The sequence below is a fragment of the Pimephales promelas genome, chromosome 6, assembly GCF_988280905.1.
Source record: "Pimephales promelas chromosome 6, fPimPro1.hap1.1, whole genome shotgun sequence".
NCBI lineage: Eukaryota > Metazoa > Chordata > Actinopteri > Cypriniformes > Leuciscidae > Pimephales > Pimephales promelas.
In genome coordinates this window covers 29,955,794-29,970,788 of record NC_142774.1, presented here as the reverse complement: position 1 = coordinate 29,970,788, position 14,995 = coordinate 29,955,794, and the positions used below count along the sequence as shown (strand labels likewise).

At 33.8% G+C, this 14,995-nt stretch overlaps 2 protein-coding genes across 6 annotated transcripts in view; one reads left to right on the top strand and one right to left on the bottom strand.

The window, feature by feature from the left end:
- Positions 1–2,762: 2,762 nt before the first annotated feature.
- Positions 2,763–6,351, bottom strand: tma16 (translation machinery associated 16 homolog). 2 transcript variants are annotated; one of them, XM_089132369.1, is made up of 7 exons: positions 6,167–6,351; positions 5,066–5,175; positions 4,922–4,959; positions 4,240–4,324; positions 3,965–4,113; positions 3,268–3,310; positions 2,763–3,128 (listed from the first exon to the last, which is right to left on the bottom strand). In XM_089132369.1, exons 1-7 carry the CDS (start codon positions 6,251–6,253, stop codon positions 2,975–2,977), a joined length of 666 nt encoding a protein of 221 aa, XP_088988495.1. In that variant the 5' UTR covers positions 6,254–6,351; the 3' UTR covers positions 2,763–2,974. The 2 variants fall into 2 exon arrangements, with proteins under 2 accessions (XP_088988495.1, XP_039548316.2); XM_039692382.2 differs by lacking the exon at positions 6,167–6,351 and adding an exon at positions 5,258–5,662.
- Positions 5,848–14,995, top strand: part of fnip2 (folliculin interacting protein 2) — a 26,003-nt gene continuing 16,855 nt past the window's right edge. The window contains exons 1-2 of one of the 4 annotated variants that reach the window (XM_039692348.2): positions 5,848–6,074; positions 13,361–13,484. In XM_039692348.2, coding sequence (XP_039548282.2) covers positions 5,989–6,074; positions 13,361–13,484 — 210 coding nt within the window. In that variant the 5' untranslated portion in view covers positions 5,848–5,988. Of the gene's footprint in view, positions 6,075–9,073; positions 9,389–11,767; positions 12,022–13,360; positions 13,485–14,995 lie in introns of those variants that run through there. The other 3 variants (XM_039692357.2, XM_089132367.1, XM_039692370.2) reach the window with 3 other exon arrangements.

Here is a 14,995-nt window from a genome sequence, read left to right as displayed (position 1 = left end):
ATAGTTTATTTATTTAAAAAAAAAATACTTCCCTTGATCTGAGCGGTTCAAGACTTGGCTACTTTTCCTAAGTTTGCCTCTTGAACACACAATTTTTCTTGACTCAATTCTACAATGTTAAGTGGGGGAAAAAACCCCTCCTTAATCTTGTATTAGGGTCAAAAATGGGCACCCATAGAAATGAATGGGAAAAACTAATTTAGGGCATTCTAAAATAAGCCAAAATAAGACAGGTGACAGCAAAGTCACTTCATCTTAAGGTTTTAGCTCTAAGAACTTATTGGAATGATATTTTAATGTAGTTAAAAAAATGTAAAAAATAAAACATAAAAATAAGCATAATTTACATTGAAAATATGGTACTCTTTGGAGGAAATAAATTCAAAAATACCCCCAAAATAAATAGAAACACCATAAATGGATAGACAAAACTTTATCGAAGTCAGTGATATAACATTTATAATAAATAAAAATTAGGATCACACCTGAGTCCTCTGTGCCCACATTTGTCCACAATTACAGGATTAAGGGCTATAAAGTGAATACAGTTTGAGGGCTACAAGCCTTTTGAAAAAGTGACTAAAGTATTGAGAAATGTGTCCAAAGCTGAATAAAAAGCCCTGTCCTATAACCTATAAACGATTGTTGGTTAGATTCAATAAAAACAAGGAATAATTTATTTTAGTTGTACCCTGTTCTGAAGTGTTCTGATCAATCTTACCTCTAAATGTGTCAGAGAACCAGAAGTGAACAAGGCAGTTAAAGCAGTGATTATTCAAGTCAAGGCACCTGTCTTAAATCAATCCTCTTTAACTTTGGCTCTCACCTCAGTTGTCTTTCCTCCAGCTGTTGAATTATTGGATCAGGGAGTCAGCTTACAGAGGAATAGAGTTCAATTCAAGAACCTAAATGAACCAAAGATGTTACAAACAGAGATGCATTGATAAATAGCTTGTATTCTTTTATCGTTATCACATTTGCTTCGTTTTCAGTGATCTGTGTAAAGACCAGTTGTAAATTGTTGACCGATTCTGTGACAAATGTGTATTTATTTTTTCTAGATGCATTTATTTTGTTTATAGTTAAGTTTTATAGTTTGTTTACAGTTGGCAAGGGAGGGACCATCCATTAATTTACCTAACAGTTTCCTTTGGATACATTTTTAATTATAGAAAGCAAATTGTACTTTTTTTTAAATCTTCTAAAAAAGTTAAAAAAATTAAATGTATTTTACTGCAGTCAATTGAGCTTTCATAAGAATGCAGTGGAATCAAGCAATTCAGGGACAAGATGATATGACACATTCTTAGGTTACACATTAGTTCAAGGTTTATGCACTGTAAAAATGAATATGCTGTATTTGATCAATAGAATTGTGGAAACAGATTACAAGCAATATTATTAATTAAATTTAACAAATTAGAATTGAGTAATAATTAATCAAATTATTCCTTAAAAATTAACCATTTTAAACTGAGTAAAGTTTACACCAAAAAATTTAACAAAAATATCTCACTAACAGACAGACGTCAAAGATTAATTAAGAACTCTTTATTTTATACTGCTAATATTGAAGACACCTGATGTTAACAAGCAGAATCACTGAAGGAGAAAACCGTAATTTTAAAACACTGATCACCATAATGGTGACTTCAATTTATGTTTTTTGTTGTTGTTAGTTTTACTCATTTTAAATGGTTAACTTTTAAGGAATTAATTTGATTAATTATTACTCAATTCTAATTTCTTAAATTTAATTAATACTATTGCTTGTAATCTGTTGCCACAATTATTTTGATTAGATAAAGCATATTCATTTTTACAGTGTGGTCTCATTTAATACATCCAAGTAAGATTAAATAAACTATAGGATTAGGCTTAAGAACATGATTAGGTTTAGTTGCATGTAATTATTTAAAAAAATACTATATTTATTACTATAGTAAGTATGTGTAACAAAGACATCAAAAATAAAGCGTTACTCATTCTTGCTTTATCGGACTTGCCAAAAGAAAAAGTAATTGTGTGCAATTTTTACATGTTTTTCTGTCTAAAAATAGCTCTATCTAAGAGAAATGAATGGTTACTTAAGGAAACTAGGATTTGTTTTCCTCCATTTACTGAGCCACTGGATCTATATCAGTGCTTCCCAACCTCTCCTGCAGGGACCCCCTGACAGGCCATGTTTCTGTTTTAACCCTGAAATCACACAATTAATTAAATGATTCAATCAATTAAAGGCTTAATGAGTAGTTGACTAATTCCTACTTCCTACTCTAACAACGACTCATTAAGCCTTTAATTAATTGAATCAGGTGTGCCATTTCAGGGTTAAAACCGAAACATGGCCTGTCAAGTGGTCCCTGCAGGAGAGTTTGAGAACTTCTGATCTATATAGATTTTTTTTTCTTTTTTGTTAACTTTGTTCTTTTTAAAAACTTATGCAGCTTTTGAGGGGGAATGTGTTTTGAAGTGTATGGAGGAAAATCACGATAATTTATTTGCAAGAAAGAGATTTGATAATATGCAGGTTTGGAGGTGATCATGTTTTGCTTAGAAAGAATAACAAATTTTACATTTTTGTATTTTGTGATTTTCTGGAGTGATGATCTTGATATATTAAAATAAAATAAAAATATGTTAAACACCCCCCAGGGGTCATGTCAGTATCAAGTGAGATTTAGTGATCAACATCAGTGTTCACAACTCAAATGCACATTATTAAAAGAAACATGCAAAAATGAGTCAGTGCAATAAACTAGTGAATGTATCAAACCGTTTCAAAGTCTGTTTATTCATGTATTAATAGTATTGTGTTACTTGAGTAACTTCCTTCCTCGCAAGACATTTTTGCCAAAACACTATGGCTACTATTAAAAAGCACTAGCAGCAAAAAACCTGCCCTTTCTGTCCTTGCACACAGCAAGTAGTCCATTACTCTACAGTAATCTGTACTGTAGTAGAGCTGCAGGATTCACAGTACTGTGGAATTCAGAGATGCATCTTCCTCATTATCTTCCTCCATGTGTTTATCTTGTGAAACTGCAGACAATATGCCGTCAGAGCGTTTGGCAGAAACCTTTCTCATCTTAATGTTGGGAAGTTTCTTGAGGTCACCGCTCCACTCTCTGTTAAACAAAGGTGGCTTAAAGTTAGACGAATCTGATACGGTTACAGTGTGGATGGGACTTTACATAGATAGCTTTGTGCCAGATATTCTTTAAATCTGATGATTTGCTATAAAAGTAAGTATTAAGTAATAATTACCTGAATATTTTCAGATGTTTAGAATTGATAATGTCAGGGATTTCTGTAAAGGGAAAAAAGACAGACAATTTTTAAACCACTAGACTAGAACATGATGTTGCCAAAGCAGGTTAATAAAGACTTTTTTTTACGTTACAAGAACAAGATGCACACAGGATGGAAATAAAAGTTAGTCACCATTAAATCAACATTCACAAATCTTACTTTATTATGGAATATTGCAGCATTTATTATAATTTATCAATGGAGAACTTTTTCTCCATGTTCCCTTTTAATTTTTAATCAAAATAACAGTCTCACTCTTGCGATACATTTCTTTTCATCTCTTCTATGATGATGTTTACTGGCTTGAGTTAACATCCAACAATCTTACATTTTTTCTTGTTTGAAAATTAATTTCACTCGGATATTCCGACTTTACAAATGTAGGGTTGACTTTGAATCAACAAATAAAAGTTTTTTTTTTTATGGATGGCTTGATGGACATTTTTGCTCTGAAGTACTGACCTTAGACGAGCATTATTAACATGCTTTTTTTCGTCAATTTTATAATAAATATTTTAAACTTGTTTTTGAGAAAGTGTCCAACTAATGCAAGAGACCATTTTATTCAAGCTGTTTTAACATTGCTCTCATACATGTCTTGTAAGGCAAGAAACAAAGATAAGAGACCTTCAGGAGAATGTAGAAAACTCACCAAAGCCACTGCCTTCATACTGAGCTCTCTCTCTCTCAACTGTTTGATTGATGATAGCTTCTCTAGATCCATGCTGACGACCCTGTCGTCCTTTAATACTGTTTGCCAACTCAATCTGCTCCAACTCTCCATCAAACCGATGAAGGTACCTGAGGAGGAGGATATCTTATATAAAATAAGATTATTCTCACTGTACAGCTAACATTTGGAAACCAAAAGTGCTGTTTATGAACGTGTCAAGTTATCACAGTATGTTTGTTTGGGAGTAGTTGTACCTCTCAATTATTTCACAAGCATCACGTTTGGTGTATTCTAACTTGTCAGGGTCCAGTTGGCTTTGGAACCACAGAAGTTTTTCACCTGTTGAAAATGAGTGAAGACATGAAAGCTTGTTCCTGCTGAAAACTGCTGAATTTGACCAAGAACAACTAAAGCACATTAGCACATTCTTGAGGTTTGCTTAGTTGTTGTTGTAGGGTTAGAGTAAAACTGTAGCACTTTGCCCAAGATAAAGTTTATAAAGTAAAGTTTATCCTTATGCGAGCATCTAACGGTGCGTTCACGGAACTTTGTCTAACGTTCTGACAAGGTTCTCTCAAAGATATGAACAAACGTCCTTCAAGTGACGTTAATAAAACGTCCGTTCAAAGTTATCTGGTCTTTAATTATGTTCTCTGAACCTTAGCACAAACGGTATGTATACACAATTCACGGAATATTTAAAGGTAACGGTTATACAATGTTTGCAAAATAACGTTTTCTCTGATGTTCACATGACCAAGACGTTTTGAAAGTTCCTAGATCTAGAAATTATCAGAAATTTCAGAAGTAATGTTATCATAGAGGACGGGGTAACATCTTGGCATACTGACAATTGTTAAATGTCCTCAAAACAAGCTTTTAAATCACTTGCTTACACACAGGCAGAACAAAAAAAGCCCAACGTAACTTACTTACCAATCAAATTTAGACGCTGTGCCTTCTCACCCTTTGACCTAGAAGTGGTTAAACAAATATTACATGTACAGGTTTAACAGTATAAAAATTACCATGGGAATTCAAAAAAATATTTCCCTTTAAATGAAATAACGTTACACGTACTTTTCTTTCCTATCTTGTTTGATAGCAGCTCTTGCCAGATATGCAGCTTTCCTGCTGTATGGGTGAATAGCCTTCTTCTCCACCTGTGGCTTACCTTTCGCTGCCTTCGGCTGAAATGAGAACACTAATTGTCAAATACACAATTCTAAAAAGTAGTTCTTATTTAAACAAAGGATTTAACTAAAACCATACCATATTAACTGATGAATGTTTATCACACGTGTGACGTATGGGGGAAGATTTAAGGGACGGACCACTGAAACGGTTCGACAGTATTTTTTGTTCCGTGTATTACATAGATTTGTCATCAGTTCCGGTCAATATTGTATTTGTTGTTGTTGTTTTGCTATTTCTTTCTTTCATACTTGCAAAATTAATTTATGAGGGTGGAACTATGTAAAAAATATCAAAATGGTGTTAGTATAATATTCCAACTGTATGGCCGTCTTTTGCTATGGATGCCTGCTGTCAATAAAAACAGCTTTATAATCTACTCTTATCTTTCTATTTCACCTTTATCTTTTTTATTCCGTAATATTTCTTTATTATTTTTTATTTAATTTCATTAGTTTTTATCGTTAAAGAGGTTACTTCCATACATTTTCAGAGAGAGAACTTATATGTTCCATACTATTGATATTATCCATTTAATTTAAACGGAATGCTATATTTTAATGGAAATAACAAATATATGTGCAAATGACCAAAAAGAAAGCAAGAAAGAGAGGAAAACCCTTTAGGCACGTTCTGCACGTGCCGCCTGTGCACCATGTCCACTCAGCAGAGAGCTCGCGTGGGTTTTTGTGAGCCTTCTGTTCGGTGTCTCAGCTGAGCTGTTTCATATGTCACATGACTCCAGCATGATGGGGAAACGGGAATCCCAGAGTGTGCTGCGTTGTGTTTGTGAAAAATAGAGCGCGAGCATGCCGACGCTGCTGCAGAAGCTCTTCAGCAAGAGAGCCGTCGGTAACGGCAGCGCCCGGGATTGTTCGAGGGGAACGGAGCAATGGTAAGACATTAGCACGCAAATATACTAACACTGCTATATCAATACAGTACGTACGAGCCCCGGTCCCACCTGCACGCTCACTGTCAGCTGACCTCTCTGCGGCAGACAGCTGTTTCTTCTGCAATAAAGCGTAGAGGTTTGTGCAAATATGTACAAGTTGGGTCACCATAATGTGCCATCCTTTCCAGGCCGTGTTGATCTATGTGTTAACGGTGTTGTGGACGGTGTCACACACGAGTTCTGCCGCGTAGCGCGCGTCCATATCAGCTGATCCCGAGTCCACGCGTTATGTAACTCGACTCCGGACTCCGGAGCATATTTGCTTGCACAATTCTTGCTAGTTAACGTCAAAATTTTGACGGTTTTGACACGTACATGGCTTCTGCAGTGTGTTGTTGGTTTTTCTAGTCAGAGTGGGTGGACATGGGTTTTATGGGTTGATGTTGAAATGTTTATTTGTATCCTTTACAATTAAATGGTCGTATTTTGCTTTTGATTCAAATGACTATTTTATTTTCCTTTTGCACTTTTAGTTATATAGGCCTGGCTACTAAATTAAATATACCTTGTAGGAGCCATGCAATGGGAAAGTCATGTGACCTAATGGTAGAGAGTGTCATTAAAACACCTGTTGTGTGTGTGTGTGTTGTGTTCATAAAAACAAACAGAAATTTGTATTTATACTTTTATTTTTATAATTGTATAATTTATTAATTTATTTACACTTTTATTTTATTTCCACATTTATTTATTTATTCATATACATTTCTTTGTCCATACAGTAATGAGGATTTTTTTTAATTTTGAAAAAGAAATATTGTTATTAAAATAGTTATAATTCTCATTTTGTTTATTCAGTTCATGCTCATTTTTATTTTTATGAGTAGGAGTAATTATGATCAAAAATAGTCATTTGCTAAACAAGCAGGCACAACAAACCTTGTGTTGTTTATAATTTTTGTTTAAATTTATTTTAAAAATCGCATTTTTTGCAATTTTAACCAAAAAAGGCGCAATTAGACGTTTTCCCCAAATTGTTTAACGTGAAACTTTGTCCATTGCGTTTATAATCTAGACTCAGCTGCTTGTCTGTACATTCTTTACATTTTGTACATTTAGTAATGTCTCTTTAATTCTAGTAAGTTGTACTGACTTTTATGTTTTAATATCACTGATTTAATGCATTAAGCCAAGTTAACAGTTTTCTATAAAGGGGAAATGCTTAATGTGCATCGCTTTCATATGCATGTTCTTCTGCTTGTCTGTATGCTTTATTAATAAGATGTATACTGAATTTGGTCCTCCTATAATATCACTGTCTTAGTACATTCAGCCACATGAGGATAAACCTAATAATCTACAAAATAGTTTTTAGATCACATGCCAACTGCAGTTTTATTGGCTATGAATAAAGCAATCACTAATTTGTTATTGACAGGCAAAAAGGTAGATTTTTTTTATCTTTGGCTGTAAGCGAATTCTTGAAAATGAATTGTGAAAATGCGGTTGCCATGTTGCAGTACGGAGGACAGTTGACAAATCAGATGGAAGAAGCGTGCAAAAATGTTTCAAACCACTTGGCACACACCTCTTGCATTTAATTTGGTCACACCACAAGGTGTCACTGTGGCCTCAAAGCTGTGCTCTTGCCACTCTGAGGTCAATTGTTATGTCTGAGGTAACCGAAGTCTGAGGCATAGACATTATATAGATCTAGGGTGTATCTAGTGGATGTAGTCTGAGGTATAAGTATAAATACACATTTGTTTATTTATTTTTTACATTTGTATATTTATTTATTTATTTATTTTTATTGTATTTATTAATTCACCAGCATTCCATTGATACCCACTGATAATATATAAAACATTGATGCCAGTGTTAATGTGAAGGTCTAAAACAACAGATATAGGAACTGTGAAGAAATCTCCCACTAACGCAATCACCTTCCATTTACTTTCACAGCCACTGCTCAAGATTTGCCTAATTGCTGAAATGATTTTGGTAATAAGCACTGGATTAACCAAAATTCATATATATATATATATATATATATATAATTTGACAGTGAAATAATAGTTTTCGCAGAGTAACATTTTGTTTACATAAAGCAGTGAGCTGAGAAATGTGTTAAATTAGATTTTTCTTTAAAAGTTTTTTCATTAGAAACATAAATATAATTTTATCCCGACAGGTCTAAAATACCATAGTGAATCAGGATAAGAAATTAAGGAATGATGATTCCTCATTATTTAAATTTTGTTAATTTTGAACCCCCAAAATACTTTGTAGACTACCTTTACTTTAATGTTTTTGTTCATGTTGTCTTTTGACATTCTTAAAAGTGAGTTTTATTTATATATTTAAATTTAGCTTTAAATTCTTTTTAGTTTTTTTTGCTTTTGTAATTTTAGTACTTCAGCTTATTTCAGTTAGTTCCTATATCTAAGATTTATACTTTTTTAATTTTAGCTTCGTGTCACTAATTTTATTAATAAATACAACAGTTCACCTAGTGTCGTTGATGCAGCATAGTGCAAAAGTTTTTAATAACTGATGCCATTGTAGAAATGCACTGTATGCAGTCAGTCGGTTTATTCAGAGAGTGAAAGTATCTCCATAATGCTCCAATATTGGATAAAGTAATATTCTGCTGGTCATGTGATTTCAAAATGTCTGCCCCAATGAGGAAACCCACTCCATGTAAAAAGAAAAAAAAATTGTTTAAAATGTGTGGAAAAATTCCATAGTGAATCCATACTTTTTAAAAAAAAATGTTCACTCTTTGTGTGGGGGTAAAGCATATGACTGACCGAATATGTGTTGCAACATGCATTCTTAGTGTAAGAAAAGGGTACATGTTAGTTTGTTTGCTGAGGTTTGCAACTTTAGCCAGTGAGAGTGTCCTGTGACTGTTTGGATCACATGCGTTGTGAGTGTGTGTATGACAGTCATGTGACGTTAGAGCTGTATTCAGTTTGTCATCAGATAGATAAAGGGTAGAAACCTCTCAGTCTTTGAACACATGCCACCCAAAAACATCTTTCTCTTTTATTTCTCTCCATCTGAATCTTCCCATTTTTCCAAGTCATCTTCTTTTAATTTCATAAATGCTGTTTGATTTGGAGAACTTCTAGATAAAGTAAGAACACATTTTTTTAGGAGAATCAGATGAGTGTACGCATGCCTGTATGCGCACACACACTCTCTCTCTGTAGTGAATCGAGTGGAATACCTTTGAAGATGAAGATTAAGAGTCTCAAAAAAACCACCGCAAGGTGGTCGTTCATTCCAGAGGATGCTTCACGGAACAGGTACACCAAGTGTGTGTGTGTGTGTGTGCTTTTTCGGCCACTACAAAATTGTTGTAACATCTTTGTTTGCGCATGAGTGGAATCTGATCCAAATCTTTTAGTTTTTACTTTCGGTCGACACCAAGCCAGTATGTGCTTGCATCTGCATGAATGAAACATGTATTCTTAAGGCATTGTTACACAGCCAGTTGTTTTGAGCAGACTCTGTGGCTTCTCAACTTCTATGTTCAAAATAATCCAACACACAACATGTAAAATATGCATCTTTGACCCACCCCTAATATCAGAGTCTATTTGATGCTGCTTTGCTTCTGTCTAAATGAAATGCAGCTTCAGAGCAGCCTTAAATTGAGTACATATTAACATATATTTAAATTATTTGCAATCTAATGCATACAGATTATAGAAAATAGATAGAAAATAGATTAAATATTTAGATTTTCATATCCATTTTCATGTTTATATATTGTAATTTGTAGTTACAGTGATATGAATTTGGACACCCATGCTAAATTTGCCTAAAAAGAGGAATAAAAAATCATCTTTTGGATATTGATCTTAATGCCTTAATTAGAAAAATGAGGAAAACTCCAACCTTTAAGGACACAAGTTTTCTTTGTGAATGAATAATGTATCATAAATAAATAAATGTTTTTCCATAAGTCAGGACACCCCTATGTTAAATTCCCATAGAGTCAGGCAGAATTTTATTTTTAAAAGCCATTTATTTCATGGATCCAGGATAATATGCATCCTGATAAACTTCCCTTGGCCTTTGGAATTAAAATATCCCCACATCATCACACACCTTCCACCACACCTAGAGATTGGCATGGTTTTACTTCAGTTAGCCTAATAGCTGGTTTGATTTGCATTGAAAGATGATCTTATGGAAAGTACCCCATGCCAATCTCTAGGTGTGGTGGAAGGTGTGTGATGATGTGGGGCTATTTTAATTCCAAAGGTCAAGGGAACTTTATCAGGATGCATATTATCCTGGATCCATGAAATAACTGGCTTTTAAAAGTAAAAATATGCCTGACTCTATGGGAATTTAACATAGGGGGGCAATGACTTATGCACCCTGTATTTTAAGGAAAAACATTTATTTATTTATGATGCATTATTCATTCACAAAGAAAATTTGTGTCCTTAAAGGTTGGAATTTTCCTCATTTATGTAATTAAGGCATTAAGATCAATATCCAAAAGATGATTTTTTTATTCCTCTTTTTAGGCAACTTTAGCATGGGTGTCCAAACTTATTCACATCACTGTATATCTAGATTCATATTTCACATAAAATATTAATTTAATGAACATCTTTTTGAACTGTAATATCTTGCTGCTATTCTCTTACTGCTGCTGAAGTTGCTTGATGTGTGACCTTTGCTTTGAGTGCATGAGGCTTGTTGGACTTTTTTTGGGTAGCAATATAAAAATGGTAAATATATAATGTGAATACTAGACTGTTAGTGCTAACTGAAAGCATTATCAAATTTGTCAAACTATTGAATCAACAATGTTCCACTTCAGCTTTCTACACGCAGCAGATTTAATCTGAATCTTGTCAATCAGTGAGATCTCAGTGTGTGTGTTTGCAGTGATCATGTGGCACAGCTAGCGGTTGCTTATCATGTGATCTGAAGTATCAGGAAAATCCCACAAAGGATGTGTCGAGATGTGTTTTTGCTTCTTAAAAGTGAATCACTGTCAGTAGAGTTAGGTGTGTGTGGGGGGGTTAGCTACAGCTACACTTGAAGGCCAAATGGTTGAAATTGTCCTCACGACATTTGAATATATCATAAATAATTTTTGCTTTAAATCTAATAATGTAAACAGGTTTCTGTGAGTGTTTAGTATGTTATTATCTTAGTATGAAAACCATTTTATCTATGAGTCGTATTGCTAATATAACTTCTAGGGTCTGTGTGTGTGTTTGTGTGAATGTGCAGTGGCAGTACCACCCCAAGCAAGTGTTTTTCTCTCCCTCCTTCCTTCTGTCTCTCTCTTATATACTGGCACACACACTCAGGCAAAGTCTTAGTAGGAGAGGATAAAGAGAGCCTGTGCCCTCCGTGTGTGAGGGATAAAGGGGGCCTGTGCATAGCAGTGTATTGTTCAGCAGCTGGGTTAGAAAGGACGGAGCAACGTATCTTCTAACACACACATGCACACTCACATGAACACTAAGCAGTCCATATACAAAGTCTGCAAGCTCAACGCAAACAGACACATTGTGATTGCCAACTTACACATGGACACTGATATAACAAACATCATCACTGCATCATCTACACAACCAGAGAGAAGGGGCGCTGCCGACACCATGCGTGCGTGTGTGTGTGTGTGTGTGTGTGTGTGGTTTCGTGTGACTTGTGCACTCAGAGCCCGGACAAGCGGAGATGGAGACGGTGTGCCTGTGTTTTCCGTTGTTAGACTGTGGTGATCTTTTGATGTTTAATAGAAGAAACATGCAACTGTGTGAATGGTCCACTTTCCGTGCCTTCAGCTGCTCTCTTGGCCAGTTTCGGGCTTATTGTGGTGGTTATTCATATCTATTTTGGATGTATATGTAGTGCTTAGAGGCTGGAAATGAGTGATTGATCACTTATACACCAGAATGGAAAGCAGGTAGGATGTTTGTATTTGTTTAAAGAAAATGTATTTTTGGTCGTTTAGGTATGGTGCAATGAAATGCTTTATTGAACGTTCTTGTAGTAGTTTTATGGTTTAAATGACAGGAATAGTTCACCCAAAAATTTAAGTTGTACTATTTACTTCCAAAACAAGACAAAAGGAGAGATTTTGAAGAATGTTCACGCTTCTCTTTTCCCATGTGAATTCAGGGAATGATTCAGTGAACATGGATCGATATAGCACTATACAAGTAGACTGATTTGGTATATTCCAAGTTTTATGAAGCCATATAGCTTTGTGTGAGGACAAAAACTAAATGTACACTACACTACCATTCAAAGGTTTGGGGTCAGTGCAATGTTTAAATAGAAATGAATACTTTGCTTTATCAAGGATGCATTAAATTGATTAAAAGTGACGGTAAAAAAAATGTAATATTGTTACAAAAAACAATTTCAAATAAATGCTGTTGAACTTTCTATTAATCAAAGAATCCCCCCAAAATTATCACTGTTTCCACAAACATAACAGCCAGTAAAAACTGTTTTCAACATGGATAATGAGAAGAAATGTTTCATGAGCGTCAAATCAGAATATTAGCATGATTTCTGAAGGGTCATGTGACACTGAAGACTAGAGTAATGATGCTGAAAATTCAGTATTGCATCACAGCAATGAATTACATTTATATATATATATATATATATATATATATATATATATATATATTACAAAAAGAATATAATTTTTACATAATTTTACTGTATTTTTAATCAAATAAATTCACCCTTGTAAGCATTTCGAGACTTATTACAAAAACAATACATCTTAACAACCCCAGGCTTTTAAACATTATTGTTGTAAGTTGTTATTCACTTAAAATTGAATATAAAATATAAAATTCAATTTAGAATTTTCAATAAAATTGAAATAGTTTGAATAACTATTTCCAGTTTAATGTTTCCAGTTATTTGTCAAAGAATTGACATTGATGTTTGTGTATATATATATACATATATATATGAAGAGTTCAGATGCAAAAGCCTCTAAGTGCCATTTGAAATTTTCTTCTAAATTGATCATTTTTATCGAGCTTGTATATTTAAGTTCAGTAATTTCACTTAAATGGCAATGAAGATTACCTATTAATTGTCATTTAAGTGAAATTACTGAACTTAAATATACAAGCTTGACAAAAATGGTCATTTTAGAAGAAAATTTCAAATGGCATTTAGAGGCTTTTGCATCTGAACTCTTCATATGTAACTTCAGTAAGTCTTTTTTTCTGTTTTTGAATGTTTTGACCACACTTCTGTTTCTCTCTTTTTTTTAGTTGGGCATCTGCAGAGTTTGATCTAGCTCAAATCAGGTTAATAGTGTATCAAGACTGTGAGAGAAGAGGAAGGCAGGTTCTCTTTGACTCCAAAGCAATACACAAACTGGACGCATCCGAGCCGGTAAGTTGCTAATGTGGTGTGTGTATGTGTGGGGGTGTCCATGAGCACTGTTTTGGGAGGAGTCACATGCTCTGTAATCCAGCTTGCTTGGATCTCATGACAGGTGTGACTGCTTGGCTAACTGGGTCAAAGTGTTGCTTTTGAGAGTGAATGTGTGGGTTGGATCTTGGGTTGGATTGGTATTGCTATTTATGACTTTTGATTTTAAGTTTTTGTATAATTTTGGGGGATTTTCACATCAAGGATGTTTTAACAGTTTCATGTCATGATAATTCACTTTCATTATCTTTAAAAGTAAAAAATAATGTCTGTGTATATTCAGTTTTCGTAAACTTGGCCATCTAGTCATCATGAGATAAAAGAAGGACATAGAAGAGGTGCTGTTCGTAAAAAGAAAAGAAAAAAAGAACCATACCATAAGAATAAAATATATATATTTGTAATGGTTCTTGACTGTGTTCATGTCCTTCTGAAGGATCCCAAACTTTTTCTTAATGATTTATTTTCATTTTATGATACACTCATAAAAAGAGGGAAAGAAACAGAAATTTTAAAAAAGCAACCAAAATTTATTTAAAAAGGCAAAAGGTAAGTAGCCTAATAGTGAAAATAATTAATAATTATACTCAATACATGAAAGTAAAACATTGTCCCTAAACACATCGGTCTTAGTCTGACCTTAACAGTTTGTGCAGTGCCTTTCTGCAAAGATTGATTTAGAATAGTGTTACAATGTAATTTGCAAAGAGGCTATTAAGGAAGGAAAATATTTTTTTAATTCACATGCAAAGAAAATTTGTCAGAAAAGATCACATTTTAGGAAAAAGGAAAAAACCCTAGACCTTAATTATTTACTGCAAAAGTTTAAACTGATGATGTGTAAACTGATTTTTCATCACAATATGCATACTTTATTTTCATTGGTGTAATATTGAGTTGAATTCTCCTATTGCTTATACATAGTCTTAAATCAAAGCTGTATTTTTCATGTCAACACATGTATACTCATGCATCTAGACAGTTGCTATTGAATGTCTCTGACTCTCTCTGAACAGACAGAGTGTGATTTATTGTCAGTAAGTTGTCACATGATTGGTCTGTTTATTCAGCTCTTCAGCTTTTGTCACAAGGAGAGAGAGACAGAATAACAGTGTGTGTGCGAGTGTATTGCCATAGAATTGTGTCTCATGGTGGAATATTGCACTGGCAGATTTCCATATCATCGATTTCCTTGTTTGTTATTGCACAACATCATTTATCATAGATTTTCTAGTAGAGCTGCACATTTCTGGATAAATGGAGAATCGTGATTTTTTTATTTTTTTTTATAGAGATCACTTTCTCCCAAGATTTTGAATAGACAACTAAACAATAATGTAATTTACGAGAGGTTCTAACTAAATGTTAATTGCTGCAGTCTATTCCAAAAATATATCATTAATTTGAATTCATTTTTTTAATCGGTTTAAATGAATGATTCAATGACTCATAAGACTTCACTTGTTTCACTT

Excerpts from the sequence above, each read along its gene's own strand:
- tma16 (XM_089132369.1), bottom strand. The coding sequence starts at position 6,253 with ATGGCACATTATGGTGACCCAACTTGTACATATTTGCACAAACCTCTA. Across the intron at positions 4,114-4,239 it reads GCTTGTGAAATAATTGAGAG|GTACCTTCATCGGTTTGATG; the intron begins GTACAACTACTC and ends CCTCCTCCTCAG. Across the intron at positions 3,311-3,964 it reads GTATGAAGGCAGTGGCTTTG|AAATCCCTGACATTATCAAT; the intron begins GTGAGTTTTCTA and ends TTCCCTTTACAG.